Below are 17830 nucleotides of genomic sequence, written 5' to 3'. Positions count from 1 at the left end.
AACAGCATGATTTAATTCTAATGAGAGCCCATTTACTCCTTTTTTAAATCATATCCTCTAGCCTCTGTTTAATGCTTTTCAATCTATTCTGGAAAGGTTGCCCCCTGTAACTCCTTCAAATGAGGTGGAAGCTATCTAAAATCTCTCTTGCCATAGAAAGTGGCCAATGTTTCATGAGACCAGATACCTCTAAGTAATGTCACCTGCCGGGCTACTGGCTTCTTACTGCATTCTTCTGCCTCTTGGCTTTCGTCGTTCTAAAGACAGAAAGTCACGCCGGTAGGAGATCGCTTGCATATATGCTTATTCTCTGGTACTCTTCTAAATTCCTGTGTGTAATCTTCATTCTCTGAGATGTTACAGAAATATTTGATAAATGCAAATATGGATCCTTATTCTCTAAGATTACAAGTTAGTCTAATTCTAGTCACTTCTGATGTCTTTACTTAAAGAAGACATCACATGTTATCTGCCTTTCTGTGGCAGAGTATCATTTCTACAGTCAGGAATCCACAGTGAGTTTTATTTGTTGTCTCTGAAGACACAGCTCCAGTGGGAACAGCAGTATTTGTACTGAACTCTGAAATAAAATGGAGAAATAGGCTTATTTATTAGCTTTTATGACACAGTTTTAATAATTCTGCTATGGCTTATGATGAAATTGCTGGGTAGATAATTATATAATTTAAAAGAACGCAGTTCTTACAGTAAAAAAAATGTCGATCTATCCATCATCTCTTTAGTGTTCTGTTATCTTTAAACACCATTTTTCAGGAGCAACTATCACTTCTGGCATATGCAATCTTAGATTGTATGTATGCTAGTGTCTTCATTTCTAACAGTAGCACAGTTCTGCAGTGCATTCCCTCTCTTCTTCCACTTACTGTGTGTCAGTTCAGTTGCAGAGTGGGTTTCATCTGTGTTCAAACTAGGCTTTAGAGGAAATTAATCCAGAGACTCTACCCTAAGTATTCAGTAAGCACTTTCTAACTTCTAATAGAGTGGTAACGTCTAAACCAGTGATTGGCTCCTTGAACAGCTTCAGACTATGTTGTATAGTTGGAACATTGGATCAGGGGCCAGACGTGATCTAATCCTGAATGGTATAGAATCTGTAGATGAGGAAGCCTCAGCACAAAGTGCTTTGATTTGCTGAGTTGTTGCTTTTGCTCTAAATTGCTTTCTAATGTAGGCTTAACCTTAGAAACAGAGAAGAAGGTTTTATCTTCTGTTACCATGCACTCATATTCAGCCCTTCAGTGATATTTTAGTTTGAGTTATATCATTTATTGAATAATTAGAGATATCGACAAAATACTTGTGCATACCTTTGCTATTTTGGAGCTTCATTTAAGCAGTTCTTGTAGCCTGGACAACAGAGAAATAGCAGCAATTTCAGAATATACTAATAAAGACTAGAACCCTAGGAAATGGTTATGTCATGACAGGCTTCTCTGGGCAGAGCAAATATGTGATTTGAAGCAAGAATATTTGCTGTGGAGGTCAGTTGGATTTAAAACTAATATTGTCTTTCATTTTTATCAGAAAAGTCTTCAGTCAGGGAAAATACGTAAGTGTTTTTATTTTTTGTCCAATTGAACTGGCTCAAAGATATTCCTGGGTTTGTCTGGTTTGATCTGTATGATACTACTTTCCCTATTTTATAGCTTCATGAATACCATGGATGCTACCATTCCTCAGCCCCAAGGACAAACTGAAAAGCTGTTAAATTATAAAGTATCTGACCTTGGTACATTTTCTGTACGTGAACAGAAGAGTTAAGACAGTGACAAAGGGTTAGAGGAAGAAAAAATCTAACACTTCTCTAACACAGCAGAATGGCTGTGCAAAGAGGGCTTTAAGCAATCAAGGCCACCCAAGCTAATTTGCAACTGATAGCATAAGTTATGTGCAGATTCTTTCAGATTGTTTGTATTAACTTTAGGGATATTTTTAGAGCAACTTTGGTTTAATGAAAACTGTTATTAAATCAGTAGTCAATGAAAATAGTTATTTAATTTTGTGTGTATGTAAATTATCATATTCATATACCATCATTATTATCCTTTAAATAGTATGCCTATTCAGGGTTGTATCGGTTTGGTTAAAATGGTCAAGTTCCTCTTAGTAACTTCTCTGCTTTGCTTGCAGGTTGTGTATAAAAATAACGATGTCAGGTTGGAGTTATCTCGACTTGCCAAACAAGGAGATCCTAAAATGAAGATTCATGGGGTTGTAGCATTTAAATGTGAGAATGTTGCAACCTTAGATCCAATCACGTTTGAAACACCAGAGTCTTTCATCTCTTTGCCAAAGTGGAATGCCAAGAAAACAGGCTCAATATCATTTGACTTTCGTACAACTGAGCCAAATGGCCTAATTCTTTTCAGTCATGGAAAGCCACGGCACCAAAAAGATGCCAAACACCCACAGATGGTGAAGGTTGACTTTTTTGCCATTGAGATGCTTGATGGCCACCTCTATCTGCTGTTAGACATGGGATCAGGTACTATAAAAATAAAAGCCTTGCAGAAGAAGGTGAATGATGGGGAATGGTACCATGTGGATTTTCAACGGGATGGACGGTCAGGTAAGCTTCTTTTTTTCATATTCAGTATGGTTTTTCATGTTGTAGCTGAGAGAATACTGGCTATATATAATGTTGCCACAATTAGAGTTGTGCATCATCTGAAAATTAAGGGAAATATAAGAAGTCATTACTGTCAGATACCAGAATACAATGATTTGCAGAGTAAAATATCTTATGTTAACATTTATTGTGTAATCAGGTACTTAATCTTGCAAGTAAGAGTGCTGTATACTTCAGAAACAAACAGTAATCTCCCTCTGTGCTTGCATACACCGAATAGCTCAAGTGGCAACTTTCAAGAATAAAAATAAGGCAAAAAAGAATTACTGAAAGTAATTTCCAATATAGGGAATAACTGGCCCACAGAAACAACACAGACCTTCCAGTCATGTCAGTAGATCTCAGCATAATTAAATGGTATGCTAATGAATGGCTAACAACACATATCAACAGAAATGGATATAAGTGACTTGCTGTATTCCGTCAGTATGATTCATATTCTGTAGCAGTTTACTCAATCAATGATCTCACGAAAAAGGGTAAAAGTAAAGAATTCATAAACTCTTCCTAATGCTGCTGAAATCAGTTACAGCATAAAATGCATTTAACTAGTGAAACTGGCCTTGTATTTCAGCTGCATCTGACCTTGAGTATATATGTTGACTTCAGCAAATAATCAATATCCACTCATTGAAGGACAAATCTAGCCTATGATATCTTTCCTGTATGTAGTTCACACCAGGATTTGAGAGTGGGGGGAATGTACTGAGTCTGTAATTCAGTCCATCAAAAAATTTTTCAATTAATATCAATATCCAATCTGAAGTTTATGTACACTCTGAAATTGAGTGTTGAAAAACATAAACTTCTGTTATTTTGGGTTTTGTGGATTTTTCCCCCGCTTTCTTCCTTCTTGTGACTCCTTTTCTATGACTTGCCTTTATAAATTCTTTCTGAAACTTCACGGCAAAAAGTTATTGTTTTATGACAGGCTTACTACCCACAAACTGGATTTCAGATCAAGCAAATCTTAGGCGCAGGTTTAAATTGAAGATTTCAGTCAAATCCATGCTGAAAGTCAGACCAAATTCAATTGATCAGTCCACCCTAGGATTATGAAAAATAAGTATTTGATTTGTGGGCTGTGCGACTTCAAATTCTAATTTGAATTTGATTTTCTGATCTTATGATTATGTCAGTTGCTTATTTACATTTTTTGAGGTTAAAAAGAACAAACAAGCAAAAAACCCAAACAACAAAACACAGAACTTCTCGAAGTCCTCAACTGTGATTGAATATCCAGCAGTTATATTATTTATACTACAATCTTCATTTCAGGCTTCCTTCTTAAGTGCTGTTTCAGTGATTCATATGAGGCAGTAAATCCTGTAATAATCATGCCTGTGGGACTCCACTGAAAGCAAAGTTTATTCTTAATCCAAAGTCAACACAACTATAAAAAAAGAAATAAATGCATAGCAATTGTTTACATTTGAACATATGTTCTGCACTTTCATTGTTTCACAAAAACCATAGCTGAAAAGTGCCATTAAGAGAATTTAGGGCATACTTAAGTCTTTAAAACTGTTGATGGACGTCAGCAAGAATGTAGACTAATTTTAGGAAGAAATACACACCTGGTGATCAGGGCTGCATATTATTTTTTAGTATAATTATAAATAGTCAAATATATGTGTAAAAGAAAAAATAATCCAGCTGATGAATCGCCTATGATCAGGACAGGTGCACTTTATTTACCCTGTCACTCTTGAAAACTGACCATAGTACCTATTTGCCCTAAAACATTGAACTATTACCAGGAATAGTTAACAAATATGTAGGCATATGGACTGAGAAACTGAATTTTTAGCTGAAATCTGAACAAGATATCAAAGATTTTCTGTGATTTTAAAATATATGAATAATACTTTATAGTAGGAGAAGGACTAATAACAGGGGCAATGCTGTTATTTTTCTTAAGGAGAATATTGGCTGAGCAGTATCTTAGACTGTCAGATTTAACCAAGTAAAATGATTGCCTAACAATTGTTGTTATGAACAACATGAATGAACAACGAATATGTTCCTATTTTCTTCTGATTGCAGTAGGAATTACCGATGTATTACGCTTAGATTATTTCTTCATGACGTATGCATTTTGGTCTATTATGCTTTTTTCCATGAATAATAAAATCCACTTTACTATTCCGGGAAGCTTTTTCATTTATTTTCTCTAGCCAAAACCAAACATACTGGAAATCATATGAATATGATCACTTTTCACTTGCTTACCTTCAGAATTTTTGTATAAGTGAATGACTATATCTTGGATAAAAAAAATTTGGCTTTTCTGAGACCTTGTTGCTGCTGAAAAAATACTTCCCAACCTGTCAAGTATAAAGGAAGAGATTCTCCTGTTAATGAATAAGTAGCTTAAGTAACCTGTGATTTTTATTTTTTTTTAGTGAAGTTTGGTGTCTTGCAACCTTTTACTCCTAGCCTTCAAATCCAATGTGGAGTAGTTCCCTCAGATAATTGAAAGCTCTGACATTTCTCAAGGAGCTTTGCTAATTTACTTGACTTTCGAATTAGCTGGATCAGCAAGTACTTGTTATTTTTCATTCCTTACTCTCTTATGCACTCTCACAGGGAGCATCCACTCTAAACTACTGACTTTGCCCATCTGGGACTACAGTGGGGCAGATGTAAGGAACGAGAGCACATTTTTAAACTGTACTTATCCAGGCCCTATTCACTGGTAATTCTGCTGATCCCCTCAGATTTTGGGAAATAGGGGGAAGGGGGGAGAGATGCTGCTCTTTATTTTCCTTTTGCTGAAGGAACTTTTGACCTATTATTCTTACAGAAGTTTTTCACTCTAGAAGCCCATCCTGCTGCCTGTAAGATCTACTCTGAGTGCTTCCTTACATAAAAAGCAGATCTTCAGTGAGAAGGAACTCCTGAGAACCTATTTCCCAGTGCTAAGTAAAGAAAGATTTCATACCTTCTCCATTGGTCCATCTTTCTTGCTAGATATGCAGCAGAGGAAAAGGAACATATGTTCTCCAGCAGTCCTGTCTTTTTTGCTAAGTATACAGCAGAGAACACAACCTGGTACCAACTGCTGTGTCCTGTTGTGTGAGCTGTGTTCACTTCCAGTATCCATGGTTATCCTTAATCACTGCAAAGGACAGTAGCTTCACAGCTGCTTCACATGTGCCCTGTCTTGGCCATGGGCTGTATGCTGTGGTCACAGTCCTCATCACAGCTATTTTATTATGTAAAGTGTATTTAGAATGCCTTGCTCTGATTTTTCACGGTTTCTTAATAAGCAAATGTATTTCTGATGCACGAAAAGCAACTAAATAGGCCACATAGAGAATAGCTGTAGTAGCTGTAGTTACAGTCTTTATATTTAACTAATAAGAATTGAGACAAGGTTTAGAAATATGTCTTAGTTTCTTACACACAGACTTATGAAAAAGGAAATTGCTGAGATAATGAATGTGATTGGAGAGCCTCATTAACTAATACCTAAGGGAAATGTTTGTCTGTTCTGCTCTTAACAGTACTGCCAACTCTGCAGTAAAAGACTTGGGAAAAAACCCAAACAAACCCAAACTAAAAAAAAACCCAACCATGAAGCAGCTGTAAAGGTCTTTGCTCATAGTGCTTCTTGTAGCACAGTAGAGCTAGGTTTAATAACTGTTTTCTGAGACTTGAATACAGTTTAAAATTTTGTTAAACTGTTTACCATATTCAAGGATAACCTTGCAAGTGTTTTTTGACTAAACCACCATTCATCCTTTGGAAATCATCATTACACAGTGAAATCAGAGAGAAAACTTACTCTCCTTGTCAACCTCCAGTTGTGTATGGCAGTGTAAAACAGAATGTATCAGAATGTATTCATAGGTAGGTAGCATTTAAGGGCTAAGAAGTCACTGAAATTTTGAACTAAAGTTAGAATTTCAGCGTAAATACCAGAAATTATCTCCAGCGTATGTAATTAGAGCTTAAGTATCTCACTGTAAGTAGTACTTTGTGAATACCCATTACATGCATTGTTGTCGCAGGCTCTTTTTTTACACGCGTGCTTGTATATACTCCTTCCTCATCTTTCCAACCTTTTAAGAACTCCCATATTTACATGTTCCTATTTCAACAAATGTTCATAGTTTACATATTTCAGATAATGGCTTTATATTGCATTTTAAGGAAAATCTTCCAATGATCCTGTTAGTGTTTTTCATTTATTCATGAGCTCATAGAAAAATTGAGATGGGGTGACCTTGAGAGGTCCTCTAGTTTACCCCTCCAATGAAAGTAGTGATAGTGTACTTGTGTCAGTCTTGACAGATGTTTGTGGAGTTGCTTCCAACAGTGGACACTGTACAACCTCCCCATATAATCACTCATAAACTAAATATTTCATATGCAAAATTCACCATTTTGTCCATAATTTCCTTGTTCACAACAGGCACAAAATACACACTTTTTTGCCTGTGTAATAACTCTATGCTTTCTATGATTTGAATGGTGTTATGTCAGTCTCCAGTTTTCTTCATAGACTAAGAAACCCCAGCTACTTCCTATTCTTTTATGTCATGTTCCATAGCTATTGACCATTTTTATTGCTGTCTTCTGCAGTCTTTGCAGCTGATCTGCATCTTTCTCAGAGTTCAAGGTAAACCGTACCAATGCTCAGTAAATTGGTACAATAGGCTTCTCTGTACCTCTCTATTTCCCATTTTGCTCATATGTATGTTAGTGTTGACTTACATTGTTGACTCTTCCTTTGAAGACCTGCCCACTAATCAGTTATCCTTTAAGTCAATAGTTCTTGCCAAAAATTGTAATTTCATTAGTTTTTCCTCAAACTGTTCCTCTAATACATAAAGATGTTTCTGAATGTTTAAATTTCACTTTGTCCTCAGGTGAAATGCTGTGGAAATGCTACCTGGTTTTAGAGTCTGAAGGTAGTTCATGAATTCCCAGACTAAATGAATCACCCCACACCTTCTTGTCTGTCAGTCTTCCCATTTTTCTTCTTTCAGGATGGACAAACCAAATGCTATCATCTTTTTCCCATTTGTTTGTTTTTCTGGTAGAAGTACAGACAGTATTTCCTACTTGGGATATTAAAAGACTTTGCAAGGAATCTGCTTGATTCCTGGCAGACATTATTGCCTCAGTGTTGCTCTTTTCAAAGAAATAGTGTAACTACTGATCTGGTTATGGGTGCTGTTATGCTAGGTAATATGCAAAGATATAACTGAAAGGATGGTTCTTACTACAGAGCTGTTACAATTTAAGGTTGTAGTTTTCTATTTCTGTTGAGGGGCCGATGCTGCTCTGAATCTGCTGCTTCCTCATCATTGTCTTCAGCTTATTTTGTCTTTAGGTTATTTTGTAAATGAGATGTGTCTCATTCTTTTCCCTCTTATCCAACTTGACAATTCTGGTGTGAAAAGGGTTGATGTCACATTATCTTTACAGTGCAAATTATTAACCTTTTCCTCTGCTGGCCACAGAAGATATTTGTATGCTCCGTTAGCATCCCTTCTTCCTGCTTCTTTGGAAAGTGACGTCTCTTCACATTTGTAAGTAGAAACACTGAAATGGATTGGAACACACTGGTGATTTCACAGAACAATTCCTTCTAAGCTGCTTATAATTCCCAGAGAAAGTAATACTGAAATCCAGCAAAGGGGTTGTGCATTACTATCCCTGGATTCTGTGGTAACATCTGCCATTGTCATGAGGTCCAACTTGAAATGGTTTCAGTAGAACTTAAAAACTTCCCCTCAAGAAAGATGACAGGCTTAAAAAAAACCCACACCACCACCATCCAAAAAAAACCCACAAACAAAAAACCATACCAGCTAGATGAAACAGCACACTCTGCATCTGTGTGTCAGTTCTGGATGCACTGTGAATCCAAAGATGTTTATAGTTCATTATTTATTTCTGTAGGCCCATGTTGTGTGAACTTGAGCTCTGCATTTTATTTTAGGAAATTAAAAAAAAAAAAAAAAACAAGATAATTTTTGATGCAGTTTGGAAGTCTTCTTTTATTCTCCCTTATTTTTCTTGGATTTTTTTTCACCTGCATTTACAAAGCAATAGTGAGTAAAGTTTGCATTACCTGTCAGAGATACATAAAAGGTAATTTGGATACCAACAGCAGTGATGGTTGAATGGCTGCCTGCACATGCTGTTAGAAGTTCAGTTGGAAACTAGGCTAACTTGGTAACTGATAGCATGAAACTCTTGGTGCCCAGGCATGAGGTTTCTACTTGTTAGCTAGACTAAAATCTATTTGTATTATAGCCATAGTTCTTGTTCTAGACAGTGTGCCATATGGTATTTTAGTCAAGCTCCTACATAACAGCTGAGCCAGAATGCGTTATTAAAGCTTTGAGTCTTCTGCAGGTGCTATATGACTTAGTGTAGCTCTCAAGAAAAAGTATTAAATAAAGGTTACTTACGGTTGTTTGATTAAGGGTAATACACACAGCATGTAGGTCAGCTGAAGTGTCATGTATATGTCCAGCAGTAAATTGGAGATAGTCCAGCTGAGTGGTAGGGGTTCCATGGCCTTCCAAAACATGGAAAAAGATGCTCAGAAGAGTTGTTGCCTGCTATGTTTTTCTATCCGCAGTCATGTTTAAGGTTTCAGAAGGCTTCTCCTAAGGAATAGTTTATGTGGTGTCATTTCTTGGGGAGGGGAAAAGTTCATTTCTTTAAAAAGCAGTTGATATCTATTCAAAATAATATTTAAGTTCTCTCCAGGATAATCCTTTTTAACATAAAAAAGAAAATTTTCCTTCTTCAGTCTACCACCTAACTGTAATTCACAGTCACCAGAGTGTAGTGGTGATCTACAGTTTCCTATCATTCAGCTTTCTCAGCCTTCTGCGCTTACGAAACTTCCATTTGGAACACCATGTTAAAATTGCAGCTCCACTGGCTGAGATTTACCTGTCTCTTCTTGTGCCTCAAAAGCCATCAATACTTAGTTAATTTTTTTCTTTTTAATTCCAATGGAGCCCTAGATCTCTTCTAGCATCATGAGTAGCTTGAAAACACAAATGTTTTTGTCCAGCAGAAAACAGCACTATGCAAATGCATGAGCTTGAGGTTGGAGGCTGCAGCTGAGTTAACTTGTGTGGGTGCAAGTGCTGCCTGACCACAGGTTTAAAGCATTTGGTCCTAAACTAGTCTGTGCAGCAACAGGTGGGAGTAAGCAACAACAGCAGTAAGAAATACTGTGAGCACAAGTGTGATTTATATTTACACCATCTTTAATTTTTTTAAAAGGAGAAATGATCTATTGCCTGTAAGCAGTCTTTCTTGATACCTAGGATGCTCTCAGAAAAGTTAGCTATCTTGGTTTAGCAGGTCATTCGTAGGTGTCCTTGTTTGAGCCAGCTGATTAATAAAATCAAACCTCAAAATGTTTATGCTTGTATGCCTAAGGTCAAATCTATAGCAAGCGTTCCATACAAGTGCCAAGTTTTGCTTCAAGAATCTGAGCAGCAATACAAATATTTAGAGTTAGCAAAAGATGATGGTCTGATCAGTTTTAAACAGGTGGAGGTTTGGAAGAAAAAGGATCTTGGTTCAACATGCCTATTTCTTACAGTTAAGGCTGGCAGTTCACTTTACATCTGTGTGATTGTTCAACTGACAGAAAACATTTCTGATAATACATAAAAGCAAAAACTGACCACATCCTCAAACATTCTTTAAACATGCTCATAAAGATGCACAAACACTATGCAAGCCTTTGTTTTATCTTTTTTAGATCTCTTCTGATAGTAGGGAGACTGTTTGTAGTAGTATCCAGCCCTTCTAAAATCCATATGTCTCAAGTCGACATGGGAGTTGGACCTCCTGAGACCTCTACCCCAAAAAGCCTTTTCTAAAGGTCCAAACTGTTTAGATATTCATTCTGTCCATATTGTTGAAGTTTACCTATTTGAACCAACAAAAAACAAACAAAATATGTAGCTCCCACAGGACTCCATTGCTAAAAGGGAAGCCTAAATTTTTGGATGTATCCAAATAAGAGAATGATCTTTTTCTGACTTGCTTCTGTTTGCTTAAAACTCACATTTTAGTATTTATGATATAAGAACTACCAATTCCTTATTCTCATGCACCACTTGCACCACAGTGGAAGGATTTTGATAATCAATGTTATCTTCTGGAATTTGTGTCATGCTGACGGTGGAAAGAGTGAATCATGTTAGTTCTATGTATATATGTATGGTAAATACATTGTGGTAAATATATATGTATGATAAATACATTGTGCTAAATGTGATTCTTCAGTGTCTTGTTACCATCAATACACTTTTAATAGTGTGTCCAGCAGATAACAGTGTTGTGTAACGTGGCTGGTACATTATAATAATCTGGTGACCTATATAATGTTTTGATTTCTATTTTGCTTGCTTTTGCACCCATATAGAATGGTAAGGAGTCACTTCTGTGAAGATCTACATGAAGTTTCTTTTTTCAAGTGATTCTACTTCATAAATAAAATTGAATTTGGTTGACATAAGTATGTTCTGTGACTCCATGTACTAAATCTGGTTTTCTGCCTATTCAAATTATAGAAATTGGATACCTCATCAGTTTTAAAAAGTACAACAAAGAGGATCTTGACAGTTGATTACAATCTCTGTCTTCAGACGCTTTGTAGAAACAGAACTTTATTTTAGGTTTGGTTTTGTTTGTTTAGTTTTTAAACTTAAATGGAAAAGATACTTCTGATGTCCTGAGGTTCTATATACATACTCTCTCCCTCTCTTTGTAACATGCACACATTTTGAGGTAAGTGCCAGAGGCATTGATTTTCCCTCTAGGAGCACATCACCATCTTCTTAATGATTGCCTGTCTGGCAGCGGATGAGAGTATTTTCCTTCTGCACTTAAAGAAAAATGTCTTATCCAAAGCCCACTGAAAGTGGTGAAAGTCTTTTAAAATACTGTGTCTTTGGATCCAAACCAAAGACACAGATTTGCCTCCCAGGTTGCAACCTATCAATGCAGCCTCAGTCTTAGTGCTTTGAAGCACATATGAGGTAGAGTTTTTTGTTGTTGTTGTTGCACAAGCAGAATATTTCTGAAAATAACTGAAATGCATTCCTCCTATCCCTACAAGATTGGTACGGTGATTTTTACTTTTTTTGTACATTGCAACCATGTGCACAAAGTTTTTCACATCAATCACTTCCTGACAGTATTTGTACTGCATTGTAATTAAAATAATTAAGTGTATGTATTATTGTATAGCTGCACAAATAGAATACCTGTTTCATTTATAGATATTTGCCAGGCGATAATGTGGCATGTAGATTAATGAGGGAAACAGCAGTACCAAAATCTTTCAAATGTCTTGAAAATCATTCATTTTATTGTCTTTTCTTCTCAGGGACTATATCTGTGAACACATTACGTACACCTTATACTGCACCAGGGGAAAGTGAAATCCTTGACTTGGATGATGACTTGTATCTTGGAGGCTTACCAGAAAATAAAGCAGGCCTCGTCTTCCCAACAGAGGTGTGGACAGCGCTTCTCAATTATGGATACGTCGGCTGCATTAGAGATTTATTTATTGATGGTCAAAGCAAAGATATTCGGCAGATGGCTGAAATTCAAAGTACAGCTGGAGTAAAACCCTCATGCTCAAGAGAAACTGCAAAACCTTGCCTTAGCAACCCCTGTAAAAACAATGGTGTATGCAGGGATGGGTGGAACAGATATGTTTGTGATTGCTCTGGTACAGGGTACCTTGGCAGATCGTGCGAAAGAGGTAGGTTCCATGAGATGGCTGCATTTCTATTTTACGGAATCCTGCACAATGGTTAAAAATGGTAAAATATCATTAACTCTCCTGAGGCAGAAAAAGTGTCCGTGATTTCACTTTATGTGAGATGGAGCCCTGCTCTAGACTGAAAGAAGTAACTCTAGAGGAAATATTTTAGGGAAGTTTGAGATGCATGAAGAAGCATTAATTGACTATGACAGAGAGTCAGTGCTGCTAAATGTCTCCTTTTGTGTCTCACCATACATTGATGAGTTCTGAAAAGCTTTGTGAAAGTAATTTCAATTATTATTAAACGGTCACATTCAAATTCCAGACTGAGGTCTTGTTCTTTGCCTATTTATGTTGATACCTCTGTGTAATTAAATTTACTTTTGAATGCCACAGCATCACTTAAATCCATGGCCATGAATCAAAGCAAAAGAAAAAGTGTAGGAATCTATGTTTCATACTTAATTTTTTTTGAAGATCCTAGTACCCAGGGAAACAGTTTCTACTTATCTTAAATCACTGAGTATCCCTCTTGCCTAGAAAAGGTAAGTGTAAAGTTGACAAAACCCATTTATTTGATTGAGAAGGTGCACGGTGGCAAGATAGATGTTGAGGTTAGTTTATAGGAAGAAAACTCTGTAATTTAATTAAAATTACAGAATACGCTAATAAAAGATTTTAATGTAAGTAGGAAAACAATAAAAAAGCTTAGTTAATATTTTAGGTGTTTATTTTTATTCTCAGTGGAATAGGAAATGTTTCAATGCCAGAAGTTGTATTTTTTCATCTCACAATTGACACAGTACAGTTTCTCTTCAAGCTGAAATCTAAACCTAAAGTTTAGTGGCTGGGAATGTAAGTTCTTTCCATCCAGCTTGATTCATTTTTCTAGTTAGTAAGATAAAACAAAAATACATTTTTTAAAAATAAAAACCCGATGAATGTTTAAGTTGTATGTAAATAGAGGTGCATTTATTTAGAATTAATACCATCATGTTATTAGCAACTTCAAGCAGATTCTCAGTTTCTTCTGTTTTTTTCTGTCTTGTTTTTGAATATATATGCGTTTGGCTCATGGCCAGTTATTCTGAGATCTCCAGATTGTTCTCTTACTGGTGGAGCGAAGCTGGCAGAGAGCATACATAACCGAGCTGTCTGATGCATCACAAAAGCCTTCAGTTAAACATGTCTGGTGTACCACCCTGTGGCAAAATTCTGCTATTACATATGGCAGAAGTAAAAGCAAGATTTGCGTTTTTTGAACTTGAGAGCCAGGAAGCATGTGCGTTAGAGACAAAAACACATACAGATCTGCAAAGAATTTAAAAGCGGGCTTCATCATAGCAATTTCTCATAAATCTATTTGACAGGTGGTAATATTTTCTATAGAAGCCTTTTTTTTTTTTTCTTATTTGCCATCTTTATTTTCAACTGTATTCCCACACAGACCTTGATTTTCCCAGTGCATTCCCCTGGTGGGAATGGTGGTACTATGGTGGTGGCGTTGGCTTCTCTACAATCGTATTTGGTTCTTGTCCAACAGAAATATGCGCAGCCGTTCAGACAGTATGGGATCATTTCCTGCTCTTGGGTTTCCCTCTCCAGAGGATGCTACACTGAAAGGAGATCTCTTTCCAGTAATATTCATATCCCAAATGGTCATGCATTAATAAGATTATAGCTTTTGGGATTCTGAAAGCGACATGCTGGCATCCTACCACACAAAGTTATTATAACTAGTACCCATGTGTGGTAACTGATAAACTTTTGTATTTGGTGATATAAGCAACACAATTATAATTGTTCAGGCTAATTTAAATAAAATAGGAACATGTTCATCTCAACAAACAATACAGTTTTGCAAAGAAAAGAAAGCGTTAGAATAAAATATTAAACAACTGGAATATTTAATTAAACATTAAGCAATTTAAGGTATCTTCAGTAAATGAAAGCATGTAGCTATTTCTTAGTACTGTTATTTATTTTTCATGCTATTTCCCCTAAAATAGGAATATTAGCATCCATATGTGGATGTATTGTGTACAATGCAGTATCTGAAATAATTCTGGTCAGTTTATCAGTGCACAAAAAACATGGAACACAACTCAGTTCTATTTTAATTTCAGTATACTTAAAATTAGTATTTTTTATATCCATGAGCTTTTTATCCTGTTGCAAGTTATTCTTGATTTTATTCTTGATTTTCAGTAAGGTTAAACATCAGTATAATCTGTAGATTTGCTTTAGTAGATTATGGAAGCTACAGCAGATGGACAGACAGATGTCGCAGCAATATAATTTGGCTTCCTGTCTTACTTTGATTGTGGATCACAACATGTGACTGCCTCTCAGCAAAACGTTTTGCAGGTGTATACTTCTGACTGGATGGCAAGGAATAATGCACAAGAGTAAATTCATCAAACAGTGATAAGAAAAAGTAGGCATGCAAAGAAAGATCTATCAAAGTGACATTTCTGAGGATAAAATGTATTTAAATTAGAGTGTGTGTGTGTGTGTACATGTCCACATCGTGCATGCACACACACCTGCATACACACATCTACGTTAAATAAAGAAATACAGCTTTCATTCCTTGCATTCTCTCTGGATGCTTAAAAATTTTAAAAAAAGAAAAATACAGGTGATATGATGATAGGTGGTATGAAGAATCATGTGTTCAAAATATTATAGTAATTCCATCTCTGACTTTAACACTCAGGACCAATTAGTTAATTTAAGTTCTTGTACCTTTACTGTGTGGCTTAGGACCTCAGTCCTGAAATAATACCAAAGTAGAAATTGGGAGGAATAATTTCAACATCTATTCATGTATTATCTAGTAACTAATTTCATATCAAGAATTGTTTCCATCAGACTGATGGAAAGGTGCCTTGTGATTCACTAAGGCTGAAGCTTTGGGTCCAAATGGACTGAAGCAGTTGCCATAGAAAACACGTGAACAGTGCTTAGCTGAGTGCACGCTTGTCAATAGGACAAAAGCTACAAGTTTGAATTTGAATCAGTAGCCATCAATATACGTGAATACTCACACAATTTATAGGAGTAAAATCATATATATTTGTGGTTGTTTTCAGGATGGGATATTGTTACTCTACTTATACTGGTAAATAAAACAGCATCAGAGAGCAAACCTGAGTACTTGATTACTGATGATCCAGGTTGTGTACATACTTCCTGGCATGGCTCTGGACTGTATCGTCTGTAACTTTCTGGGCAAAGTTTGTGTGTGATTTCAGAGACAGCAGACACAGATGGCTCTGTGGGATGCAACACAATCCTCATACTGAAAAAGCGGGAAAAAAATTAATAAATCTATCTTTGATTCTTTAGAGGAACCACAAGGGGTCCAGAGGAAACAAGATTCTACTTTATTTATTAAAATATACGCAGTAAGCATCCATACTTACCAAGAATCGTGTTGTTAAAAACAACACAAACTTGTCTGCAAAACTTACGAGGAAGAACACTGAAATTCAAATGCCTAGTCCGTACTTCTTTCACTTTAATTTAAATAAGCTGTGAATTGAAGAATAGTATATAGTTTGAAAATTCTGTTTCTCTCCATAAGTATCTGGCTAAGCATTTTGCGGGTAGAAACAGGTGTCAGAAAGTTTTCGGAAAAATAGGTGCCTCAGTCTCTTCAGCTATTTAGGTAATCCCAGCCCAAGTGAAAATTAAGGTCCTGAATCTCCTCTCATATCAGTACTAGTCTGTGCATCCTTGGTGATAGGTATGGAACTGGTTGAGGTAGGAAGGAAGAGTTTAATCTAATGAGATTTTAATCAGAAACAAATTGAAGGAAAAAATGGAGAGGGGAACTGAACTCTTCAATATTTTGGGGGTTTTGGTTCATTCGGGTGTGTTAGTTGCTTGTTTTTTAGCACAGAAGCAGCAAGGGGTTTTAACTGTAAGGTTTATAAAAATTTCAAAGAAAGAACGTATAAAATAATTTTTATCAATCTCTGAATTATATCTTACTGTTTATTTCTTGTTAATAACTCTACTGCGTGCACTTATTTGCTGCCACAAAAAAAAATTGTCAGTAACGTTTTTTTAAGGGTATTCTGCTATTTTTCTTTTCAATGCTATCCTTCCAACACTGAAGTGGTGGTAAAATTTTTATTCCTTGCCATGGAGACCCTGAATCTTTTAATGAATAGCACGTTCTGGGGTAAACTTAAGGTCTATTGGCATTAAATCTAATAATTAAGAGGAAGCTGAACAAGAGAAAAAATACATTCCGCCAATACTTATGTGAGAACAATCAGCAGTGTAGATCTCAAAGAAAGATGAGACGCATGCCCCTTTGGAATTAGTTGTTCCAAAGCAAAGAAAGTAAAAGTTAGGGGCAAAAATTAATGCATACTTTTAGCCAAAATGTTCCTTCAAGGTCTGCATAACTGGTGTAATCCCCACTGCTTCTTCTCGTTCAGGTCACCATTTTACTGACCAGGCATGCAAATTATAAAATCCATTCTGGACAACTGAAGCAAAATGGAAACAATTACATTAATCAACTGAAACAATCTCTAGTTCTAAGAAAGTCAAAATAAAACCAAGTTCTTATTTCATCTTGAAAACTTTTTCCTACTGTTGGAAAAGCAAAGTTCTCTGTTAATGTATGCCACCAAGCATAATGATAGGTTAATAAGGCATTGCCACAAAGAATTACAAGAAAACACCAGTAAGGGACCAGGGAACTCCTTGTGCTGTCTGAGGTCTCATACATGTGCCACTAGATGCCTACTGTCCAGCCAAGACCAACAGAACATGGAAATTTGCAGAGCTGAGAGCAATGCTGAGTCCAGTGGAAGAGATGCAAAGTTGAATAGGTGATTCACATGGCAAAACCCAGCTTGCCATCCGTAGAGAGGAACACAATATTGACAAAACGTCATTCAACCTTTTTAATGTTGCAATTGTTTATTAACAATTTAACAGCAAAAGGTTTTCCTATCAACACTTGTACCGGCAGACTCATTTCAAGGGAGTAAATTGAACACAGTTGTATTTTTTTATTTTAGGAATATGTAGTGTCTCCGATCTTCAGTAACAATTTTCAGGGAAGTGCTAAATCATCTTTGATCAAATCATCCCTGCTCCCTGCCAGTTTTGTGGGTTTTTTTTCTGTGATACCTTTGTGTTTAGAAAGCCTGTGCCTTGGAGCTCCCCATACTGAAAGGAGCTAGTTGACATGAGGGGGTTTTCTCATTGCCCCAGAGCTTTTAAGTCATTTGATCTTCTGTTCAGTCTCTTTGGTCTGTTCTTGGAACATCTGTTTCTAAAATAACTGGCACAGTATGGTTAAGGAAGATTGAGTATCTAATCACATCAGGTCTGTTCACCATGATGTTAAATACTGACAGGTCATCTCTGATTAAGGCAGT

General features: G+C 36.3%; 1 protein-coding gene across 27 annotated transcripts in view; it reads left to right on the top strand.

Moving 5' to 3' along the window:
• Positions 1-17830, top strand: part of NRXN1 (neurexin 1) — a 735374-nt gene that overhangs the window by 299618 nt on the left and 417926 nt on the right. For 26 of the 27 annotated variants that reach the window (XM_074863962.1, XM_074863985.1, XM_074863984.1 and 23 more), the window contains 2 exons: positions 2152-2590; positions 12036-12419. In XM_074863962.1, coding sequence (XP_074720063.1) covers positions 2152-2590; positions 12036-12419 — 823 coding nt within the window. Of the gene's footprint in view, positions 1-2151; positions 2591-12035; positions 12420-17830 lie in introns of those variants that run through there. The other variant, XM_074863987.1, reaches the window with a different exon arrangement.

This window comes from Strix uralensis, chromosome 3 (genome assembly GCF_047716275.1).
Source record: "Strix uralensis isolate ZFMK-TIS-50842 chromosome 3, bStrUra1, whole genome shotgun sequence".
NCBI lineage: Eukaryota > Metazoa > Chordata > Aves > Strigiformes > Strigidae > Strix > Strix uralensis.
Note: the sequence above shows the minus strand (reverse complement) of the source record. Positions and strands in the feature narration are given on the sequence as shown.